Source organism: Rhinatrema bivittatum, chromosome 4 (genome assembly GCF_901001135.1).
Source record: "Rhinatrema bivittatum chromosome 4, aRhiBiv1.1, whole genome shotgun sequence".
NCBI lineage: Eukaryota > Metazoa > Chordata > Amphibia > Gymnophiona > Rhinatrematidae > Rhinatrema > Rhinatrema bivittatum.
Window position 1 is genome coordinate 377,000,816 of NC_042618.1, and position 24,839 is coordinate 377,025,654.

At 41.2% G+C, this 24,839-nt stretch overlaps 1 protein-coding gene across 3 annotated transcripts in view; it reads left to right on the top strand.

Annotated features, from left to right (window-relative positions):
• CACNA2D3 (calcium voltage-gated channel auxiliary subunit alpha2delta 3) overlaps positions 1–24,839 on the top strand; it is a 1,571,161-nt gene that overhangs the window by 1,219,029 nt on the left and 327,293 nt on the right. For all 3 annotated transcript variants that reach the window (XM_029600901.1, XM_029600903.1, XM_029600904.1), the window contains 7 exons: positions 10,502–10,585; positions 16,060–16,131; positions 16,389–16,450; positions 18,384–18,451; positions 22,190–22,235; positions 22,391–22,488; positions 22,885–22,978. In XM_029600901.1, the coding sequence (XP_029456761.1) occupies positions 10,502–10,585; positions 16,060–16,131; positions 16,389–16,450; positions 18,384–18,451; positions 22,190–22,235; positions 22,391–22,488; positions 22,885–22,978 (524 nt within the window). The remainder of the gene's footprint in view (positions 1–10,501; positions 10,586–16,059; positions 16,132–16,388; positions 16,451–18,383; positions 18,452–22,189; positions 22,236–22,390; positions 22,489–22,884; positions 22,979–24,839) is intronic.

Sequence of the window (24,839 nt, forward strand, 5' to 3'; positions counted from 1 at the left end):
TACAAGGCACTTTCCCTTATCCATAAAAGCCTCACATATGAAAACCTCCACTGGATCAACCCTCATTTCCTTCCTTGTATGACCACACGACCCACCCGCCCTGCCCTCCAAGGAACTCTCCGCACACTCTCAATCAAACACCTTAAACTTACCTCTACTATGAACATAAGAACATAAGAACATATGAACAGGGCCTTTTCCCTTGCTGGCCCTACCCTATGGAATTCCCTACCTCCCAATTTACGCACAGAGACCTCTACTCCAAAATTCAAAAAAAAATTAAAAACATGGTTGTTCCTTCAGGCCTATCCCTCACTTTCTTCTTAATCTTTGATGTAACCAGCATTTTACATCTTACTTCACTTGAACCTTTCGTAACCAGCATGTCTGTTCACACTTTCTAGATTATCGTATTGCAGCTAACCACTAGCGCCGACTTGGAATATCCATGGCTCTTTGTACAATGTATTATAGTCTTTTGTACTTTTGTAACATAGTTATTTTACTTTTCTTTTACCTTTATCTGCTTATGATACCCGTATTACATAGTCCCCCATCCTTAACATTTCTGATGTTTACAGTTTCATTCTCTTTTATGCAATTATCTGTTCTATGTAAGGGCCATGCCCAAAAGTTCTTTGTTATTTGGAAACCGATACGATGTGCAAACGGCTATCGGTATAGAAGAAACTCTAAATAAATAAATAAATAAACAAACAAACAAACAAATAAATAAATAAATAAATAAAATTGCTCCTTCTCTTGTCGGTTCCTGAACCAATTGCTCCATAAAAATTATATTTATTCCATCCAGGAACTTTATATCTCTAGCATGTACCAATGATACATTTACCCAGTCAATATTGGTGTAATTGAAGTCTCCCATTATTACCACACTACCAATTTGGTTAGCTTCCCTAATTTCTCTTAGCATTTCACTGTCAGTCTCACCATCTTGACCAGGTGGACGGTAGTATACTCCTATCACTATAGTCTTCCCTGACACACAAGGGATTTCTAACCATAAAGATTCAATTGTGCATTTAGTCTCATGCAGGATGTTTATCCTGTTGGACTCTATGCCATCCCAGACATAAAGCGCCACATTGCCTCCCGGGTGCTCCTCTCTTTCATTGTGATATAATTTGTACCCCGGTATAGCACTGTCCCATTGGTTATCCTCCTTCCACCATGTCTCTGAGATGCCAATTAAGTCTATGTCATCATTCACTGTTATATAATACGTTAGGTTTCAGAAATTTTTCAATAATGAAAGACAGTTCTGATTTACAGCTCTAAAGAATATTATAGGTGGTTAAGTGACTCTCATACCATCTCGCAAACTTTTTGGCATCTCTGCTCTAAAGTCACATTAGGGATCATCTTTAATCATTGGTCACTGCTTAACATGTATTTTTTGGTTTTTGGTTTTTTGTTTGAATTTTTCTTTTAAATAAAATATTTGAGGCAAAAATACTTTCCTTTCGGGGATCTCAGTTCATGGAGGGTGCAACCCTTCCAGGTAATTCAGAGTGCAGTGCAGAGTATAGTTCGACGTGCACGTTTCGCGTCCTGTGCTGCTTCAGGAACTCCTCTGACTGTGTATATATGCCAGAGCGTCTTCGGTAACGTTTAGATTTCTGTAAAGATAAATTTTAATCACAAACCATTTTGTTGGGATTCCACTTGCCTTGCTTGAGCTTCAACATGTACTTACTGCCCCGCGAACGTGAATGTTACTTCGTCGTGGTCCGGGAGAAATCTCCTACTAAAGCGGCGGCTCTGGGAGACTGTATTTAAACGCATGTGTGTGAGTTGGATTCAGCTGATTGTTGACTAAGTGATTTGATTTGATTTACTTCTGATTTCACTTCATCAGCGCTAGCACCTACTTTCTAATTCAACAGGACCTGAGATGTGTTCAGTCAGTCCACTGATTGCAAATTCTTTAGCACTATCATACACACTGGGACCATTCGATTTCACGATTTAGCCTGTGTGGTTGGATGGTATTTAATTGAAAAATCCACCGTTGTTCAAATGTTCTCAATTGCTTGACGCGGTCCCCTCCGTGCCAATGTGCAGGTACATGTTGTAATACTGACCATCTTAAATCCGTGAAGCTGTGCTGATGTTCTACAAAATGTGATACCAGGGGTGCTTCCATCTTCCCCATTTTCAAACAGCTCTTGTGTTCAGTTAGCCTAGTTTTTAATAAGGCGCTTTGTCATGCCTATGTACATTAGCTCACAAGAGCAAAAAATTATGTACACCACGAAGCTGACCTGACAGGAAACCCCCCCAATCAAGGCGGCTTGGCGTCCGCCTGGCAGAGTAATAGAGCTTTTCGGTGATTTCAATGCGCTCAGATTGCAGCCTGAGCATTCAGGAAAATTCAATGTCGGTGATGGTTGATAGTTACTGGCACGCACAATGTGATTATTTACATTAGGACCCCTACTGTATGCAAACCTAATGGGGTCTACAAACATGGGATGTATTTGTTGAAGAATCCTCCAATGTTGGCAGATTATCTGACTGATGTCTACTGATTTTAGAGTGTGCCTTAACACCATCATCTGTCGTGCTGGCGGTTCCTCTGGTGTACTCTTGAGGAATAAATACTCCCTATTAGCATACAAAGCGCGCTTGTATGCCCGCTTTACATCAGTGACTGGATACCCTCTTTGTAGGAAGCGATCTGCCATCTTTCTGGCTTGATTCTTAAAATCAGGTCTATCTGTACATAAACGCCGGAGCCTTATGAATTGGCCTACGGGCAGATTTCTCTTCAAAGCTGTCGGATGAAAGCTGTCAAATTTCAACAGGTTGTTTCTTTCATTTGCCTTGCGGTAAATGCTGGTACATAAATGGGTGTCTTGTTTAATGATAAGGATATCAAGGTAGGCTATTTGTTGCAAATGATAGTTCATCGTGAATTTTAAACATGAGTCTATAGCATTTAACTAGTTGAAGAATTCGAGCAGAGTTGATTCTGAACCCTGCCATATCAAAAGGACATCGTCAATGTATCTCTTCCAGCAGACCATGTGTTTCTTCCATTGACAATTCTGAATGTATTGTGCTTCAAAGGAGGCTACAAAGATGTTTGCTATGTCTGGGGCCATAGCCGCTCCCATCGCTGTCCCACGTATCTGGAGGAAAAATTGCCCCTCAAATGTGAAGTAATTCTTTGACAGTACCAATGTGAGTAATGAGCTGATGAAGTCACATGGAATTCGCTGAGGTGCCAGACGTGTTCTCAATTTTTCAACAACCGCATTGACTGCTAAATTCTATGGTATCACAGTATATAAGGACTCAATGTCCAATGTTACTAACAGACTGTGATCCTGGATTTCTAACGTATCCAAAAACTGCAAAACTTGTGAGCTGTCCTTAATATACGATGGTGCTTCAGAGACGAATGGTTGCATGATCTTGTCCATAAAAACAGAAATGAGTTCTAGTAAGGAATCATTTGCAGACACTATCGGGCGTCCTGGTGGGTGATCCAATGTTTTATATATTTTGAGGACGGTGTATAGCACTGGGATGCGGGGATGCTTTTTAATTAAAAAGTCCTTCTCGGCCCGTGTAAGATAGCCTTGATCATGCCCCAATTCTACTAAATTTTCGATCTCTTCCTGTATTTGTGGGGTTGGGTCCACTGATAAAGGTTTATAAAAAGAGGTATTAGATATTTGTCAAAGCACTTCCTGTTTGTAATCTTCACTGCTCATAACCACGATTTCGCCGCCTTTATCCGTGGGTTTTATAACGATATCAGAACGTTTCTGCAACTGAAATAATGCTGATTTTTCAGTGGTTGTCAAATTGAAATACGTATGATTTTTTACATTCTCAAGTCTCTCCACGTCACGGATCACCAGCTCCTGAAAGGTGTTTACTGCTGGATCACCGGGTGGTGGAGGATTCCAATTGGATTTGAGGCGAACTAATGAATCATCGGATGATGACAATGGACATTTGGATAGAAACATTTTTCTCTGTAATTGTCTTATGAATTTGAAAAAATCGCATCGAAACTGGAATGGATTGTGAAACTGAGTGGGGACGAAGTTTAATCCTTTATTTAAAACATTTTCTTCGGTGGCTGATAATGAACGGCCTGAGATATTGATGACCACTGAGGTCTGTGAATGATCTACGTGGGGTATTGATTCACCGAGTATTGATTGGCCTGTGATCTTGTTCTTGGTTTGTTGCAGTCGTTGCTCGGAAAGTTTCGGCCCCCACGTCGTCTTCCCCGGGTTGACTGTCCCCACTGCGCTCGTGATCCTGTGTAGTCCCCCGATCCAGGTTCTTCATTGCTGCTGGGTGAACCATTCGATCCAAATGTTACTTTCTTGGGTTTTTTAAAGGTGAGGTCTGTATTTAACCATGCGTATACTGGACCTTTTTTGTAGTCTTCCTCATCCCTTTTAAATTTGTTGATTTTATATGCTTTCAAATCCTGTTTAAATTTCTCCATACTCTTATTAAATTCTTGCAAACTCGTGTCAAAGATGTCTAATGCAACATCGCTTTTCAATGTTTCCAACATTGACTGTGTCTGTGTTTGTAGGTCATCTCCAATTTTACGCGCCTGCTCGATGATTAGCAGCATTAGGTCCATAGAACACTTGTTCAGAATAAATGACCATTTTTCAAGAAAGTCCGGACATTCTGTGTACAGTTTAGGTTCTTTCACAATACATAGGCCCCTGGGGATACGCTGATGCTTGAGATATTCCACTAGGGTTGCACTATGTAGTTCCGTTCTAATCATGCGCTTCTGCAATGCTATAAGCTCTGTCCAACTGGGTGCTAGATTAACCGATTCTCCTTCCAAGAACAGAGAATGACTTCTCAGCGCGCTGTTTAACTGGTCATCAGTGAAGCTCAAAACTTTTTCCCAACGTGGTTGTGTCATTATGAGAAACAATATATATAATAATAACTTGACTCAGACCTTAACTCAGTACCAACGAATGATGCTACAATAATATATAATACGTTAGGTTTCAGAAATTTTTCAATAATGAAAGACAGTTCCAATTTACAGCTCTAAAGAATATTATAGGTGGTTAAGTGACTCTCATACCATCCCGCAAACTTTTTGGCATCTCTGCTCTCAAGTCGCATTAGGGATCATCTTTAATCATTGGTCACTGCTTAATCTGTATTTTTTTGTTTTTTGTTTGAATTTTTCTTTTAAATAAAATATTTGAGGCAAAAATACTTCCCTTTCAGGGATCTCAGTTCATGGAGGGTGCAACCCTTCCAGGTAATTCAGAGTGCAATGCAATGTATAGTTCGACGTGCACGTTTCGCATCCTGTGCTGCTTCAGGAACTCCTCTGACTGTGTATATATGCCAGAGCATCTTCGGTAACGTTTAGATTTCTGTAAAGATAAATTTTAATCACAAACCATTTTGTTGGGATTCCACTTGCCTTGCTTAAGCTTCAACATGTACTTACTGCCCCGCGAACGTGAATGTTACTTCATCGCGGTCCGGGAGAAATCTCCTACTAAAGCGGCGGCTCTGCGAGACTGTATCAGCTCTGGTAAACCCTGCACCAGCACCCATTTGGACCATGGTACAGCTTCCACCAACTCTGAGGTATAGTGGGGTCCCCAAGAGGTGCAGAAGGGTCCTCAATGTATGCAAGATGCATTTCGAGTAACAGCGAGCACATTTGTTTTTCTGATCATGTCAAGATTACATATATCCTTTCCCTGTTGGACGGTCCAGCTCTTGCCTAGGCTTTTCCCTTGTGGAGACAAGATAACTTACTCCTCAGGAACTTGGATAACATCACACAACAATTTCACCTGATCTTTGACCAACCCCAGCCATATCTCTTCCGCTACCACAGAACTTCTTCATACTCATCAAGGAACTCGCTCAGTCGGCGAGTATGCAGTAGAATTTCTTACCCTAGCTTCTGAACTCAATTGGGGTGATGATAGCCAAAGCACCATTCTTTGGCAAAGTTTATCCAGTCGAATAAATAACGAGCTAGCAGCTTGAGACCTTCCCTTGACCCTACAAGCACTTATTGCCTTGGCTATTCAAAAATATATGAGATTTTAGGAACAAGATCGAGAGAGGAAGAGTTCCCATCAGGCTATTCCCGTAGCTCCCAAGCCCCTAAGTTGCTTGGAGTTCACCCCAGAACCACCAAGCATTGTTGCTTTTGAAGAGCCCATACAATTGGGTAATACCTGACTTTCAGTCAATGAAAAGTAAAGGCAAAGATGACATAACATCTGCCTCTACTGACTAGCCTACATACATTTTGTCAATTTGTGCCCCGAGGCAGCAGAAAACTGTGAAGAAACAAGTCTAGTTGACAGGGAAGTTCTTCACTATCCTGCTTCTCCTCCACAATTGATGGTTCAGTGTTCCTCAGCTTCAGGAAATGCTCAGTTCAAACTGAAGCTTTAAAAGATACTGGAGCTGGGAACAACTTTATTCAAAATTCATTGTTACGCCAATGTGGCTGCCCTACCACCGGTTTGACTTCTCCCCATGTTATTTCTTCCATTTTTTAAGAATCCTTATCCAGTCACATGACCGCAGCCACCTTGCCCATCACTATGCAGATAGGGTCTCACCAAGAAACATGGTTTCCTAAGGCATCCAGTCCTCTTGTACTTAGACTACATCAACTGTTCATTGACTGGAGCACATTTCTGATCAACCACTGGGGTACATCCTACCAGGAGCATACCAGGAGCATTGTGCCACTTCATATTCAGTGCTCCTCTCCAGATTACCTTGCCTGAAGCACCAGATCTGCCGCTCCTGTATACATTCTGTTCAAGCTTATGTTACGAGACACGACCAAGGGCCCTAGCATCTTGCAATTCTGCTGACCACCCAATTCTCCGAAGCCTGTCGTCATGGAAATAGAAGCAACAGCCAAGTCAGCAGGAGCCATTCTCATTCAACACGATAATTCCGGAACTTATGTCAGGTCTTTCCTCTGCAGAAGGATCCTTGTCTGTAGAACAGGACCAGTCCATGAATACTTCTTCAGTTCAGCTTCAAAATCTAAGAATCCCTGGATATTATGTCGAGACCCCCAAGTCCCCTGATGGCAGAGATGTACCTACAATGTCTCCCCAGAAGCCAAAGAAAAGATGTTTGAGGAGGGGGGGCTTAGAGGAGGGGTACTGTTACATTTACTGCTTGTGGGCCATCCCATGAGCGACTTCACTCACCCTGATGCTGCCAACTGAAGATTGCCACCTCATGTGGCAGGGAAACACTGCTGTTCCTGTTCTCCTTCTAGGTTCATGCACTTAACGCATGCCTAGCTATAAAGGCCCTGTGGCAGGAACCCATGCTCTCAGTGCCCTCTGATAATGTCACATACAGGCCGATACAGTACAGTGTGTTTTCGTCGCGCTAGCTTTACCCCTTATTCAGTAAGGGGTAATAGCGTATTGAAAATGTGCGTCCAACCCCCCCAAAACTAATAGTGCCCACAACATGCAAATGCATGTTGATGGCCCTATTAGTTATTCCCTGTGTGATTCAGTAAGTAAAATGTGCAGCCAAGCCGCACATGTTACTTTCAGAAATTTGCGCCTACCCAAAGGTAGGCGTTAATTTCTGCTGGCACCGGGAAAGTACACTGAAAAGCAGTAAAAACTGCTTTTCTGTACACCCTCTGACTTAATATCATGGCGATATTAAGTCGGAGGTCCCAAAAGTTAAAAAAAAAAAAAACATTTAAAAAAAAAATTAAATTGGCCAGCGGCTCCTGGGTTGAAAACCGGACGCTTAATTTTGCCGGTGTCCGGTTTCCGAACCCGTTGCTGTCAGCGTGTTTGAGAACCGACGCCGGCAAAATTGAGAGTCGGCTGTCAAACTTGCTGAGTGTCCCTAGTGCCTCTTTTTATCGTGGGCCCTCATTTGCATGCGGGCCAATACTAAATCGCGCGCACAGGAGAGTGCCTGCTCTCCTGCGACTTTTACTGTATCACGCGCATGCTCTCCTGCGACTTTTACTGTATTGGCCCGATAGACAGGTATTTAAACCCCACCTATGCAACACAGCAAAGGTCATCTGTTGGTCTTCAGCCTTGCTTTGGTCTTTAGCCTTGCTCCAGACTTGCTCCAGTCCTCAGCCTGGTTCTATGTCTTCCTTCAGCTTCACCCTTAGCCTTGCTCCATATCTGCCTTCTGCTTCAGCCTCAGCCTTGCTCCACGTCCATCTTCAGCCTCAGCCTCAGCCTTGCTCCACATCCATCTTCAGCCTCAGCCTCTGCCTTGCTCCACATCCATCTTCAACTTCAGCCTCAGCATTGACTGGTCTCTAGCTGTGTCTAGCTCTTCAGATTTGATCATAGTCACATCCTCCTGCACTTATCATAGCCTGGCTCATGCAGTGACTCTTTTGCCCACTGTTGGTGCAGACTTAGGGCTCTGCCCATGAGGTTGCATCAGTTATGCCACAGCAAGAAGGGCTCATGCTCACATCGCTCACAACAGGTGTGTAGTCTCCTTTAGAGATGTAGTAGTGCTGACACCTAGTTAATTGTGTGATCTGGTAGATGCTGTTTAGTTGAGTTTGGGGCAGACTACTCAGCAGATACTTCTGAGGTGGAAAGGAAAATGCTGATTAGGTAACGTGAGTATGTGGTCTAAAAAGCTCTGCCTAGATTTTGGTCCCTTCAATAAATGCTGTTTAGTTGAAGAAGGGGTGAGGTATGGGGTTGGTACTCCTTACCTGAAAACAGGGAACTGTCTTTATTAGAAATGTGTAACTTCTTCATTAAATACTATTAAACTGAGGTGAATTATTCTCAGAATATACTGCTTAGTTAGTATAATGTATGAGGTATTTACCAAATATGTTGTTTGGATGATGTAAGGTGATGTGGATTATCTAATTCTCCTCCATTCTTGTCATTATCCTTACTAAGCAAGGTGGTTTTTTTTCTCTTCAAAACATATCAAATACATAAACCTATTTTCAGAGTTATATAGTCATGATAGTTCAAACATTTTTCTTTCTTTTTTTTATTTATAAATATGTGTAGATAGAAATAAAAAATCAAAGAAAAAATGTCAGATAATAGCGTTTTTATTGTATGCATATATGTACATGCATAGAATAAAAGCTCTATTAGTTGACACCTTTGTGGAATAGGGTGTGCTAGTTAATCAAATATGCCAGTTATCTTAGAGCCCTCTACTTGTTGCTCCACTCTCTCTTCTCCCAGGCAGCATTGTGTAAGGAACAGGAAAGAAGGGATATGGCTAAAGAGGACAGAGTGGAGCAGAGAAGAACTACTCTACTCCCTAATTCAGCCCCTCCCTTCATTTCCCCTGCCCTGCCCTGCCCCCTCCCCACATGTTTCTTTAATAGAATAGGTAGGGGAGGGAGTGATGCTAGAGTGAAGAGCAGAGAAAACTACACTGCTCCCTAAACCAAGTCCTCCATTCCTGTCATTTTTACCCATGGAAGGTACTGCCTCATCAAGATGCCAATTAATAAGAGTATTCTGGATGGTTAAGTGCTGGATAATGGAGCATTTACTTAATATGAAATAAATTGTCTGAAGTTTTGTAATAAAACAAAAAAGAACTCTGCAATAGAGAAACCACCTCCTAGAATAAAATTAGTGTAATTCTACTAAGATCCCCCTGACTTCATTTGAAATAAGATTTGATCATTATTTGGAAATAATAACATAAACATTCAATTATTCAATGTCTATAGATGTTTGTTTTTTGAAAGGATGATGATCAACTTTTTGCAGTATTCAGCAGAGGGCAGAATTTCCTATGTTATAAACACTGCCAGCTGAGAGCAAAATTTGTCAGGAGATATATTTATTTTAAAAATGACTTTTATAGCATAATAATAATGTGAGCGATTAAAATAATAAATGACCTTTTATTAGAATTTTCTTGCCTTCTTTTCTTCTCCAGAAATCCAAGATAAACTGCCATAATCTGTAAATATTAACACCAATTTTCACAAGACAGTCTTTATCTTATATTGAAAAGTGTAAGCATTTTGTTGATAAGATTAAAGGAAATTATAACTTCCTGTGTTTCTGAAAGCATCAGTTCACAGCATTAAGTATAAACTTTGAGATCAAGGCCTTAAATGGTTGCTATGGTGATGAGTGATGTGAGGAAGATAACTCCTCACTACTACCAAGTTAACTGATAAAATATGGGAAAGAAAAACTGTGATTTATTAGGAATGCTTATAATTTGCTTTTTCCACAGTTCAGAAATGACTTTTATGTTAGTTAAATATAAAAGGTAAAATTCTCTTCCTGAAAGAGCTTTGTATCCAGAAAAATGTAATCCTGATTGCAGTAGATTCATCTTGTATTAAAAACATTCAGCTGTGTGGCTCATGGCGAAATTTTAAGACACATCACATCATTTGTTTTGGGACAGGATTTTTCTGAGAAAAGCATAGTATGAATGGTGATTTAATCAAATACTTTCTTAATGCTAGTATGAAGAAGGAAAAAAGCGGAGAAAACCCAATTACAGCAGTGTTGACCTTTCCGAGGTTGAGTGGGAAGACAAAGATGATGTGGTAAGTGATTTGTTTTTTTGGCCTTGTCAGAAGTTAGTGGTATATTGTACTACTGTACTTGGAAAACATTCAAGTTCTAGGAAAAAGAGATCTACCTGAAAACCCAAAGACAAACCACTATTTAAACAATCTGTATTATATTCAGCTTCTAAAGTAAACAAAGGGCATTTAAGATTGAGTCACTGGGTAGAGTTTGCGGAAACATGAATCTACCATGCAGAAGTACAGAAAGAAAACTAGAGTATGCTAAAAACTAAACTTCTTTGATAGTGGTTGCTCTTTAAAAGGTTCTTTTTGTCTTCTATAAGAACATCAGCTCCTATCACTCCATTGTTAATCATGCTTAGTCTCTCAGCACACAAATGTGCACACAAGCTTACACTTTGATTGATGAGTTCACATGTCGTAAGATTGCCTGAGCTTGTTTACTGAAGAAAATAAGGAGCTTGCTTCGCTGGGGCTTCTATTTTGCACAATTTGAGAGCCACGATGGCTGCTTCATTTTTCTCATGCTACCCAGAAGCTATTTGCATCAATGAATACTTAAATAATTGCAAAAGATATTTGGCTTTATTCCTTAAATAATCTTCTGCATACATTTTTCTTCAGTTTTGCAATTCACACAGAGGTTTTTCCATAGGAATAGAATTGTTGCTAATTTTTAATAAATCAGATCTACCCTAGGAGGAAAACTGTAGCAAAGTATGAGTTGGTAGAAATTAGAGAAATAAATCCCACTGTTAATTCAAACAACATTCATTTCAACAATAGTTTAAGTAGAGAATCAGAATGAAAGAGAGAAAATATACTAGGGGTATTGTTTTTTTCATTTTGTTTATTATATTCATTTTTTGTTTCATTTAATGTGTTTTGTATTTCATCATAGAAATGAAATAAGTCCCAAATATAAAAGAAAAAAAAACAAAACAAAAAACAAAAGGAAGTGAAGTGCCCTTTACCTGCTGAAAAAAGTCAGCACTGCTGACAGTTCCCCCAACTTACCTTAATGTCTCTAAATCCATTTGTAAGATTATATTACTTCGAATCAGGCAAGTGTGATTCCCAGTCACTCCTGCCCTGTGGGTGTGGTGCCATTTTGTTGAAGGTCATATGCTATACAGCCATACATCAAAATGGTGCCAGTCTCAGGATCACATGGCACCATTTTGAAAACATGATCCAGCTAAGCAGGAGTGACTGGGGGTCTCTCCTAGTAGACTACTGGAACCCATGGATCGGATAAGAGATATCCAGGGAAGGGGGAGGACATAGGGAAGGCCCAGGGATGGGGATGGGTCATTTTTAAATGATGGTGACACTGGAATGTTTGCATTTTCAAAACAAATGAAAGCAACATTTAAAAAAATAGCAGATATTTTTTCATTTTGTTGTTCAATGAAACAAAAAATGTTTTTTCATATGTTTTTCATTTCATTAGAAAACAAATGCACATCCTTAAAATATACTACCCCTCACCTGCAGATTCCAAGTTTTAAAGGAAGCCTTGAACATTAAGTAGAATTTGTATTCCACTGCATTTAGTTCCTGCTCTAGTGTCCCAACCTATAGGTGCTATGAATTGTGATGAAGCAAGCTCTCATCACTGGAAACAAACTGGAAATATGCAAAGGTGGCTATCCAGAGCTACAGATAGTACTCTGTGGGAAGAGAGGGTGTAGTTGTTGATGGAGAAATTGAAAGAAGAAGGCCCAGCAGCAGACTTCTTGGTATTATAAGTCGTTTCTCTTTTTCTTTAAATCTGTTCTACTCTGCTTTTGCTGAGATATTAACTATTATTATTTTCATGTTTATGTGTTATGAAAATGTTTTATGTATGAAGTTGTTTCACTGTAAACCGGAGTGAAGGCATTCAGCTATACTTCGGTATAAAAAAGAATCTAAATAAATAAAATAAATAAGTAAGAAGGGTGGGGCAGAGATTCAGCACTGGGAAGTGTACAAGGGCTTTCCAGAGAAATGAAAGCCCTGGGAAAAAGTGGAACAGGGCAGATGCTGAGGAAACCTGTCAGGAAGATAGTGCCAGAGAGGTAGTGAAGCCAGCAGAGCCTAGGGCTGGTTGTACAGGATTGTGATGAGGACGGAGTCACCATTACCGAGAGACCAGGGAGCCTGAGGGGAGCTGTTAAGACCCACAGTTTAAGGCTGTCCACAGAGTGTCAGAGTATATCCTAGCAGGAAAAGTCAGTCCGTTATGGGGAACAGGAGGTCTGCCTGCAGCAGAATGTATGCTTAAGACATTGCTGTTTTCTATAAAGCTAAACTGTGATCGACCTGTGGTTTAACAGACTGGGAAATAAAACTGGTTATTTCAAAGCCTCTCACTGCAATTATATTTGGACACTTGTGCATGGTTGAGTGCATTGTCACAATATTTAAATGCTGCTGTCATAGAAACCCTGCATTTTTTTCAGTGATTTATTAGTGCTAATGTTTGTTCTCCATCCATGGAAGAAAAATCACAAGACAATTGAGGGTAATGTCCTTTTTCCTATCCCCTCCACTCTCTGCTTGCTCTGCTCCCCTCCTTCCCAAAATAAATTGGAGGCTAGTATATGAGATTTTACAAGAGACTAAAGATGTTCATAGCTATCACCTGGACATGTAGAGGGTAATTTTGTAACATTGCACATAAGTTAGCCAGCAAATATGTACATAAGTTATACCAGTTTTCAAATCGGATCTACATACATGTCAGTTTTGTACATCCTGGCAAAGCTACATGCAAACAAATACATCTGCCATTTGGTGCATATAAGTCCCAGTCCCACCCAGACTCCACCCTCTGGAATGCCTCCCCCCATGTTGTGCATAGAAGTACATGCATACAGTTTGCATGGATGTAATTTTCCATTTGTAGAGCTTGCACAATTTTCTAAAAGGCTATATCTGCAAGTAAAGTACTATTTTGCCCACTAAAGTCCCACTGGAAATTACCCTGGTATTGTAAGCAATCACTTGGGAGCAAAAGAAACTTGTGGCACAACATTGAAATCACCCCATGCTTTCACCGTTTGTAAGAAATAACAAAGCAGTCAGCACAGATGTAGTAAAGTTTGGAAGCTTCATTGAAAAAGAGATGTGCAGTAACTTTAAATAATCAAACTTTCTAAATTCTACACGCAAGCATTATTTTATAAGGTAATGGAGCTGTATTGGAGAATGCATGTCTTATTTGAGAACGGAGATAATGGGGGGCATGAGTAGCTGCAAGCACCTAAATTGGATAGAAATAGAAATGTTTTATGTTCAAAAGTAGCTTGCTGGCTTGGTCTAATGGCCCAGTGACAAACTGGGCTCACTGCTATGTAGGGATGTGCAGACCAAAAGTTTATGTTCATAAGTCCATAAGTCGAAAGGGGGGGTCAATTTCGGTCAATATGGACATATGGAGAATTCCATAAGTTGAGTCTTTGTCCATACGTGCACCGGTTCCCTAAATAAAAATTTAAACCCCTCACCCTCCTTAATCCCCCCCCCCCCCAAGACTTACCAAAACTCCCTGGTGGTCCAGCGGGGAGTCAGGAAGCCATTCCTCTATTCCTTTGCGAGGAGCACGTGACGCGGACGTCACGTGGTCCACCGCGGTTCCGCTCCCGGACCCCTCGTTGGACCCAACCGGAACTTTTGGCCAGCTTGGGGGGGGGTCAGGAATGGCTTCCTGACTCCCCGCTGGACCACCAGGGAGTTTTGGTAAGTCTTGGGGGGGATTAAGGAGGGTGAGGGGTTTAAATTTTTATTTAGGATCAACGATCGCGATTTCCAACGTATTCAACATAGCTATGTTGAATAAGTTGGAAATCGCGATCGTTTTCGCCTCATCACTTTTTTAAGTTAAAAAAAAAAATATAAGTTGCGTTTTACATATGCGTTGAAAACGAATGCACACCCCTACTGCTATGTAAGAGACAAGGATTTGATTCCTTGATCCAGCTTTTGCTACTCAGGCCAGCAAAGTCAATATTCATAGTCACTTGCAGGAAAGGAGTCTCAGCCATGCTTCAAGACCAGCATCTGCTATTCGAAACCTCACCTGTATTGACAGGTATCTTCGTTTTCAGTTTTATTTTATTTTCCCTGGGAATTTACAACAAGAACAAAACTGGGAGAAATGATGGGTAAATTAATGTTGTAGTAAACACTGATAAATTCCCAGGAAAAATCAAATAAAAACCGAAAAAGAAGGTCCCTAAGAGATCAGAAGAGAACCATGGCTTATACCTCTTAGCCAGGGGATTATCACTGCAGTGGGTGGGTTGGATAAGGGGTGGGGGGGGGGGGGGATGGCAAAGGAATAAAAATGGAGATTAACCTTAGATAGCTGCAAATGAAGGCTCCCAGTGCCAGGTTGTTTCCAATTTATCTGAAAGAGCAGGATAAAAATCCCATGCAAAATAAAAAAAAAAAGTAACTTGCTAGAGCCATCTTTCAGTTTTTAACACTGTAAAGTCAGGCTAAGAGGGTGTTTCTAAAATTGCTTACTAAATGCAGTTTAACGTAATGAGTAAAAATGTACTGAGAGTATCATTTGATGCCTATCTCCAGGTAAAGTGCATTCCTCTGCCCTTGCTGTAAGAACGTTAAATCCAGTGTAGGCTCAGAGAGCTAGAATCACATTTGCAGAGCTGCAAACAGTGCTGTTTCCGATACAGTAGGTTGGGTCTTGCACAAATTCTTCAGAAAAAAAAAATAAAAATATGAGCCAAGATTTGTGCTGGCAAGCTGTGGAATGCACTGCCTGATCCAGCACAGAAAAAAAAAAAAAAAAGCCTACGAATGGAAGCCTTCACTGTCAGGTTTGCACCTCTCTACTAACCTCAAAAGCTTTCAGAATAGACATGCACTATTAATAAAGGTGCATGAAAATTGTTTTCTATGTCATGCCCTGTGCCCAGATTATTGCCCACGCTTCTTGATGAACCTAGTTTCAACAAAATGATGAAGAGCAACGTGTACCCCATTCTAGGGAGCAGGTTTGCATTGCTGTGCCATGAGAAACAGATTTCTCCATTTTAAATTTTTTAAAACTTGTTTAATACATTTTACCGAGGAAAAATCTGGCAATAGTCTTTGAAAATATGTGTGGCTTTCCGTACACAGCTTGAACATTTTTTCTTTATCTCTGGCAATTGGTGCAGTATGTAATCAGAAAGATGAATTAACAAGTTAGGGATTCTGTCCGCAAAATAAGATGTATGTTTGAAACTATAATGCACTCATTAGTTTCATCATGTTTGCAGACGGAAATAAAAAATACAAGCATTTCGTTTATTAAATGGTAAATTTCCTTAAACATCTTGTAAATCACTTGATTTAATGCTAGAGTACCACGGTGTGATTCTCTTACATTTAAAAAAAAAATGCAGCTTCCTTGTAAGAAACCAGAAGGGTCGAGAGGAAATTATATAAATATCAGAGGAAAAGATAAAAAGATATGCTGCTGCTTTCTTTTTAAGCTTCGGAATGCAATGGTTAACCGGAAAACAGGAAAATTCTCCATGGAAGTCAAAAAGACAGTGGACAAAGGGGTAAGAGTTTTACATTCTCTGCAAGCTCAATTTAAAGTAAATGCTTGGGGGAAAACTTGGCTTGAAAAATTAGTCTGGAATAAGTTATCTGTCACCAGCATCATTGTTGCTTGTGTAGGGTTATTTCATGCCAGATATATACAACCATTAAAGTTCTCTGGCATCAGTAATTCTTTTTTTTTTTTTTTATGCACTTTTTTTTTTTTTTTTTTTTTAAATGTCACATGGACCAAACTTGCTTTCTTTCTACCATTTAGAAACGGGTGTTGGTGATGACAAATGACTACTATTACACAGACATTCGAGGCACACCTTTCAGGTACGATTCACTCTAATCCAGCCCCATTTAGCCAGCCCCCACTGATGCCAAAGCTTGAGCAACCCCGCCAGCTTATTAAAAGGTCATCGGCTGTAGCAAGGGATGTAAGGTTCTCAGCTGAAACTGGAAATAGTAAAGGAAAAAGGCTTTTCCAGACCACCGCTTGCAGCTTTTCAAATGCTGGACTGTCTATCCTGATGTACCTAGGCAACATTGCCGGTGTTGTCATAGATAGCATATCATTAAGAGGGGAAAAAAAATACACTTTACAAAAAAGAAATTGTTGCAAGTGTTTGGAGAGCTATAAATGCTGCAATCCATTTTAACTGTTCAGTTCTTTTTCCATCTTTATTCATGGTGAAAATACGTTATGAATAAAGGTCATTTTTGCTGTTGCAAGTAGGTTTTTTTTATATATTTGCCCTTGGGTCTCTCGTTACCATTTTCACAATATGATATAAAAGAGGTCACCAGCATTGGCTTGGCATTTGATCTAGGAAACACAGCAGGAAATCTCTACCCGAAAGAGATTAGATGTTATTAAATTAGATTATACTGTACAATTGTAACAGTCCTCTAGAAGAAGCTGATGACTAAGTTTTGCTAGAAAACAGAGTATAGTATTGTCAATTTCATCACAGGACCTCATGGTCTTTTTTGTTTTTATGATATTGTCTTACTCAAGTTTCGAACAATAGAACTAGTAAGTATATAATCATTAAAAGGACACATTTCAAAGGAGTCTAACTGGCTAACTAAGGAGTTAACCGACTATTTGAAAATTGACCAGGGTTGAGCAGGTAAATTTAGTTCAAACAAAAATTGGCATCTAGGAGGTAGGGTTAGATCAGGGGAGACAACTATGTGCATATATTTGATTTTCAAAATGTTTACAGTGCATGTATACATTTGTACTATCCTTCAAGATAGTGAAAATCTATGCTTGTCATTTTTGTTCCCCCTCCCCCTACCTCTCTGTCACCCTCATTTCCATCCAATCTTATTTTAAAAAATTGACTCCCCGTCACCCTTTTCTTCCCACCATGGCAACCCATAACACTAAAACCCCTTCCTCCGAGCCTCTGATCCTTCTAATCACCCGCTGATGGCACCCATCAAAGCACACGTGAATTCTGGACCCTACTCACAACTCCTCTAGAATTAGCACTTAGGTTTCTAGAGGGTATCCTTCTGCCAGTACTGCGGCTCACTGCTGATTGGCTCCATCCACTGGTACTTAAGCATTGAACGTGCTGAATCACCGGTATGTGGCACTGGCATTTAGCAGTGCACAGCAGGACTCAGTAAGGGCAGGCAGTGGAGTGCTTTGAATGGGAGACCATAGGGGGTCAAGCTGGTGCTCAGCAAAGGATATAAGAGGTTCAGAGTGGGTTGGGTTCCTTCTCTTGTTTAGGTATTGCCAGTGGGTTGGGGGGGGGAATGTTTTGCTTTGATTGGTTTCTGTGGGTAGGGGAAAGTGATTGTGGGAACTGTCACTGGGGGCTGCCTTTTGTTAAGATTAGATGGGAGGAAAATGAGGGTGAGGAGGTTCTTTGTTCTAGGTCATGTTTAGTAACAAAATTTCACCTGGCTTAATTTACTTAATTTTCAGCCACAACCTAGCAATTTAGCATGTGGCTGAAAATTATCCTAAGGCTAGCCAGCTAAGACAAGCTAAATATCTTAGCTGCTCAGCAACGTTTTGAAAATTTCCCTCATGTCATTTATTTTAATTTTTGGACTGTGACAGCCAGACTAGAAATTACATTCAAGTATACAATTGTCTACAAATGATGAAGCTAATTATTGATGAAAGCAATGTCTTCTGAAAGACTGTTCACATGTATTAAACACAAAGGAGACTGTAAACAAATCAAAGCAATAATACTGTTTGTACCATGGATTTTAATGTCTGCTTTGTTTCTTTGTACAGTTTGGGTGTGGCTCTCTCTAGAGGACATGGTAAATACTTCTTCAGAGGGAATGTCACTATAGAAGAAGGTACCAATCCATCACCTTTGACTTTCCAATAGAACTCTTGATTGCTGTGCAATTAATGAACTCAATAGCCTCAAATGAATTTCCCTCAAAAACTCTGTGATGTATTTTTATGCTGTTTCAGAAAGATGGCATTGACTTTTCCCGCACTGACTTATCAAGTAGAGTCTGGTCACAATTCAAAATATTCTTGCCAGCCTAATGTTTACAGAAGCAGGGAGTAGCCTAGTTTGGAGATTTGCTTAGAGTCTCCCGTCTGGAGTTTACATTTTCTCTTAATTGAGGGTGCCTTTTAGATTGCAAGCAATGTTTAGATAGAGAATCGCTAAAGAAAATGTTGGGTAGAAGCTGCTGCATCTTTTTTTAAAATTCCATACGAAAGGTTGCAAGTATAGTATAGATACAGAATAGTATCTATTCTTGCTTAAGTGATATGCTTAAGTGATATGTTTCACATCAGCAGCATGGGATTTGTTCATACCTTCTACATCAGTCACAAAAAAGGAGTTGAATTAGCACACATTTGTAACTCTTGAACAGTAGTAGCACCAATCATCAAAGCTTTCAACATTACTGTTTCTTAAGCCACCTCCTAACCAGTTTGGTTTCCTGAATATCCATAATAAATATGCTTGAAATAGGTTTGTGTACAATTTAGTCAGAGGAAATCCTGACCACCAGACTGGAGTTCTCCAGGACTGGCTTGAGAAAAACTGTTCTATAGGACTGCAAAATTCTGTCCTCCATTTTCTTTGGTTCTTAGTTCATTTAATGTTGTACTATAAACAGTCTTAACTGCAGAAAAGATCATGCTTAGTTGTAGTATTTTGATTTGTTAACTGCGTACACCATTTCAAACAAACGTCTTGTTTTCAACTGAATCCTGAAGACACAGGGAGATTATGACCTGCCCAGAGTCGTGAATCCTCAGTCAGTAGCAGAGGTGAGCCTTGAACTCAAGACTTCTTCTGCATACTATACAGTACTGGATTTCAGACTATGCAGAGGGCTTAGGGCAAAGGGTTCTATCTTCTCCTCCCCCTGGAAAGCAGAGAGAAATTAGGAGGGGAGCCCCAAATTTTAGGAACCTTCAGAATTTGGCAACCAAGGCATGAGCCTTTGTTTCTATGCTTTAATCTGGCCCTGATCCTAGTCCAGTGATCCTACCACTAGATGACATCACCTCCTGCTTAGTCATAATATAAATGATGCATCTATGAAAGAAATTGTACTTTTGATGTACTATTACTTTATTAACTACTAGCTGTACCCGGCCACGTGTTGCTGTGGCTCAGTCTGGTTAAATGGAAAAGAAAGAAAAGAGAAAGCGCATGTTTCGAATATGTTTAATTTCACAATGCTTGTGGGTATACAATATTTTTGTTGTTCCATTGTCTGTGCAGGTATAGAGATTGTCTGGTTTGCCAACTCTAGAACACACAACATATAATGGTCCATGTGAGAAGCAATCCATGTCTAGATGTAAACCACATAATTCTAGAAATGAAAAAGAATGAAAAAAGAAAAAACATAAACTATACTCACTAAATGAATGGTATGGTAAACAACACAGCTCAATTCCAACGCAATGTCACACGAAATAATTAAATCAAAATGAAAATAAATCAAAATCTATAAAATTCAATTTAACAATGCAATCAGAAACATTGAAATGAAATCGTAAAATATGTAGTCCAATCCGTTAAGCCCGTTAAAAAGGGCGAGATGTTTGTCCCCTCTCCTCCTACGTCTTTGCTCTGCTCTGCTCCTCCCCCCCCCCCCCCCCCAGCACCACAAAGAGCCAGAGGTGGCGGCGGTGGTAGGAGCTGCAGCAGTGGCCGAGGGGGATCTTGCGAGGCATAATGGTCCTGCCATCCCAACTCCCTCCCCCCTTCCCTGATGGCAGAGGGACAGGCTCAGACCCCTCTCACTCTATCCTTACAGGCCCCAACTCCTTTGCTCTCCCATTCCCCTCTACACTGAACCCCTTCCACTGTAACCTATAAGTGGAGAGCTGGGGGGAGGTAGAGAATCTCTCTCTCATACAGCCCCCTACATAGGCTTCCTCTCTCTCTCTCTCTCTCTCTTGCACATACACTCTCCCTCTGTCCCTCACACATGCATGCCCGATCCCTCTTACACACATACACAATCCCTCACGTAGTCTCCCTCTCTCTCTGGCACTCACACTCGCCTTCAGCGGGGTGGGAGTTTTGTCCCCTCCCCACCTAAGTCTTTGCTCTGCACTCGCAAGAGCTTGCAAAGTTCCCACGCCAGTTGTGTCTGGGAGAGTGAGGAAAACACTCCGTCCCGTCTCCCCCCTCGCAAAGGGCAGGCGGAAGGCACTGCAACAGATTTGGGACTCGTTGCCTAGCTTACTTTGCTCTTTCTGGGAGACCTGTGCCTTTAAGAAATCTGATCAGGGGCTTGAGAGGGAGGAGGGAGCAGGGCTCTGGCTTTTACTTTCGTCACGGTGCTTTGCTGGGAGTGGGGGTGGAGCGATGCCCATGTAAACTCTTCCCATGGCGGCTGAGACCCACGGGCAGGTTGACAGCACTGCCTTCCCCCTCCCCCCCCCCCCCCCCCCCGCAGTTGCGGGATATTTACTTGACTTCTCCTTATCTGCGGGACTCAGGGGGTGGGGGAGGAGGGTGAGCTGTTCTTTGTTCAGCTCTTTGCGCTTTCTCTTCACAGCCGCTTTCTACTGCATTTGCTCTGCTCCAGCCATCCCAACTCCGTCCCCCCCATTCCCAGCGGTGGACGGACTGGCTCGGCGACTCTTCTACCCTTTCCTCCTCCCGTGTGTAACTGTCCAGCAGTCCCTACTCCCTCCCCCCTTCCCCAGTGGGGGAGGAACGGGCTGAGCCGTTTCTCGGAGCGGCGACTCGTCTGCCCTTTCCTCCTCCCCTCTGTGACACCCAGCACGTAGCGCAGAGCTCTATGGTCTGCACATGCACGGTAGAGCTGCTCTCTACCCTGCCATCGGTCAGAGCCCATTTATATTGTAGATAACGTGTGTTGGTTGTACGTCCAACAAATGCGCTGTTTTTCCAAAAAAGCATGTGTTTACCTGTCACAGGTGTGACATCTATATAATATAGGTATATAAAAACACGCGCGTATTCGAATGCAATGTTGTGTCAAAATTTCAAAGCAATCAGTGAAGACCATTCGGAGATTTAAGATTTTGAAGAAACGAACATTTACATTTTTATTAATATAGATTTTATGAAAATAATTGATGTAATATAGCAATTGTTTATATAATGCTCCCTGATAGTGTAATACTGTGGGGCTTGATTTATCAAGGTCCTTTCCCATAGACACAGAATGGGAGAGCAGCCTTTGTAAATCAAGCCCTATGTAATGTAAAACAAACTATAAGATTCCTGCATTCATGGGCTACAATATAAATCCAATTTAGGGATCAGAAGCAACCATGCTCCTTGAAAACATATCCCGAAAGGGTGCTAAAATGGATTTCCTCTCCATAAGGAGATTTCTGCATTTTTAAAAATGTCTGCATTTGTTTTTCATTTTAATCTTTGAGGATTCCCCTTTCCTTTCCTAGGGCATGCTACATTAATATGCACTGTTCCATGTACATGAAGCCCTGTGCTCTTTTTCTTATACAAACAGTGGTAGCATATGGCTGTTCAAGAACGTGCATGTGTTGGAAAAGAATTGATAAATAAATGTTCTTTGTTAAGGTTCCTCTAAAAGTTATTTTTCTTCTTACAGGTTTGCATGACTTAGAGCATCCGGATGTATCGTTGGCAGATGAATGGTAAGAGCTAAAAGATGCATGAAGCTGGAAACTGTTTCCCTTTGTTTGTAAACTGTTCATTTCTTTGTGCCCAACACTTCAAAGAGTCACAAGCAAAACAAATCCAAGCCTGCAAATCACTGTGCTCCGAGCCCTGACAAATGCCATCTTTGTAGGACATACTGCAATACCGACTTGCATCCAGAACACCGTCACATGACTCAGCTGGAAGCTATCAAACTCTACCTCACAGGAAAAGAGCCATCCCTGCTGTGTGAGTATGCTGCAGATATGAAATCATTCTCAGTTTTATAACTTATAAACATTGCTTTATGCTGCATTTTCTACTACTCCAAAATGCATTTCAGCAAGATTTATTAAGAACCTAATAAGTGCAATGCTGGGTCAGATCAATGGCCCATCGGGCCCGACATCCTGTCTCCTATAGTGGCCAATCTGCCTCACTCAGGAGCACCTGGCAGCTCTTAATGGGGAAGTCCATTTTTTTTGTTGCCTGCTCCCAGAAGTATAAAATCAAACATCAAGAAACTGCCATGCTTTGTTTTCATTTGAATGGTTGAGATTTGATATTTTGTGTTAAAGAAAAGTTTGTTTTGTGGTGCACAATATTTCACTACTGTTGTCTATTTTCTTTACTGTGCTATATTAGGTGATAAAGAACTGATACAAGAGGTTCTATTTGATGCTGTCGTGAGTGCGCCTATCGAAGCATATTGGACCAGTTTAGTGCTAAATAAATCAGAGTAAGTAGTTGATAACAATTGCCCCAATAGATCAAATAATACCATACAAAGTCTCTCTTTTGCTGTCAATATATAGATTTTTTTCATTACATTAGCATTATAGAATCCACGGGTAAGGAGTTAACTTATTTCTCAGGTTGCCGTTCACACAAGTATCTGTTTTGCGCAATTTCTTGGATAGCCCCCATTATTTGTTTCTGTTTAAGCAAGTTTAGTTTGGCAATAAAACAATTACATTCCAAATGCCAAGACTAAATCAGATATAGTGATTAATTTTAATTTTAATATAATTTCAGTGTGGGACAATGGGTAGTGATGTAATTCTTCTTCTTTTTGCTGTTAGCTAGCACACAGCCAGCAATTGTGTTATCTACAATATGTCTCAAAGGTTTGTGACACATACGTAGTGTTAATATTTTCCATATTTCCACTGAATATATCACTTACATACAGTAAATATCTAATATTTAAGCAATATCTGATCCAGGAGTTGCCTGTGTGTGTATATGCGTGTATGTATATATCTATACCTAGTAGATATTAGGGGTGTGCATTCGGATTGACCGCATTAGTAAAACGCAACTCATATTTTTTTTTTACTTAAAAAATTGATTCGACATAAACGATCGGATTTCCCACATATCGAACATAGATATGTTCGATATGTGGGAAATCGCGATTGTTGAGCCAAAATAAAAATATAAACCCCCTCACCCTCCTTAATCCCCCCCCCCCGACTTACCACAACTCCCTGGTGATGGAGCGAGGAGTGAGGACGCCATTTCTGCAATCCTTGGCGAGAAGCATGTGACGTCGGCGGCACGTCGAGTGACGCCGGCGTCACGTGATTCCCGGCTCGTTCACAGCCGGACGGCTCGTTCGGCCCAAAAAGAACTTTTGGCCAGCTTGGGGGGGCCTCCTGACCCCTCAAGCTGGCCAAAAGTTATTTTTGGGCCGAACGAGCCGTCCGGCGCGAACGAGCCGGGAATCACGTGGCGCCGCGTCACTCAGACGCGACGTCACGTGATTCCCGGCAAGTTCGCGCCGGACGGCTCGTTCGGCGCGAACAAGCCGGGAATCACGTGACGCCGACGTCACGTGATTCCCGGCAAGTTTCGCGCCGGACGGCTCGTTCGGCCCAAAAAGAACTTTTGGCCAGCTTGAGGGGGTCAGGAGGCCCCCCCAAGCTGGCCAAAAGTTCTTTTGGGCCGAACGAGCCGTCCGGCGCGAACGAGCCGGGAATCACGTGACGCCGCGTCACTCGACGTGCCACCGACGTCACATGCTTCTCGCCAAGGATTGCAGAAATGACGTCCTCACTCCTCGCTCGATCACCAGGGAGTTGTGGTAAGTCTGGGGGGGGGATTAAGGAGGGTGAGGGGGTTTAATTTTTTTTTTTGCACATATGTACATATACCCAACTCATTGGATTTTTTTTATGTCCATATTGGCCGCAAGTGGGACCCCCTTTCGGACATAAAAAATATGAACATAAAATTTTGCTCTGCACATCCCTAGTAGATATAGATATGTATGTATGTATGTGTGTGTGTGTGTATTTACAAAGTGCAGTGGATGTGTGGGCTCTAAGGGCTGAGGGGGGGGGGCATGCAGAGAGTAATTTTAGGCATGAGGCAAGCTCGAACACCCAGATTACATTCCATTGTTATGTATTTAATGAAGGCTGTAGCCATTATTTTCAACTGTTCAACCTGTCCATAAGCTTGTTTTTTGTCTGGTTTATCGTTTGTGGGAAAGGGGCGGCAGGACCATGTTTGAGTCAAGGTTGCCCCTGTTAACAGATGTGTGTGCATAGCTACAAAGTGTATGTTATATAAACATTAACCCATCCATGACTTCT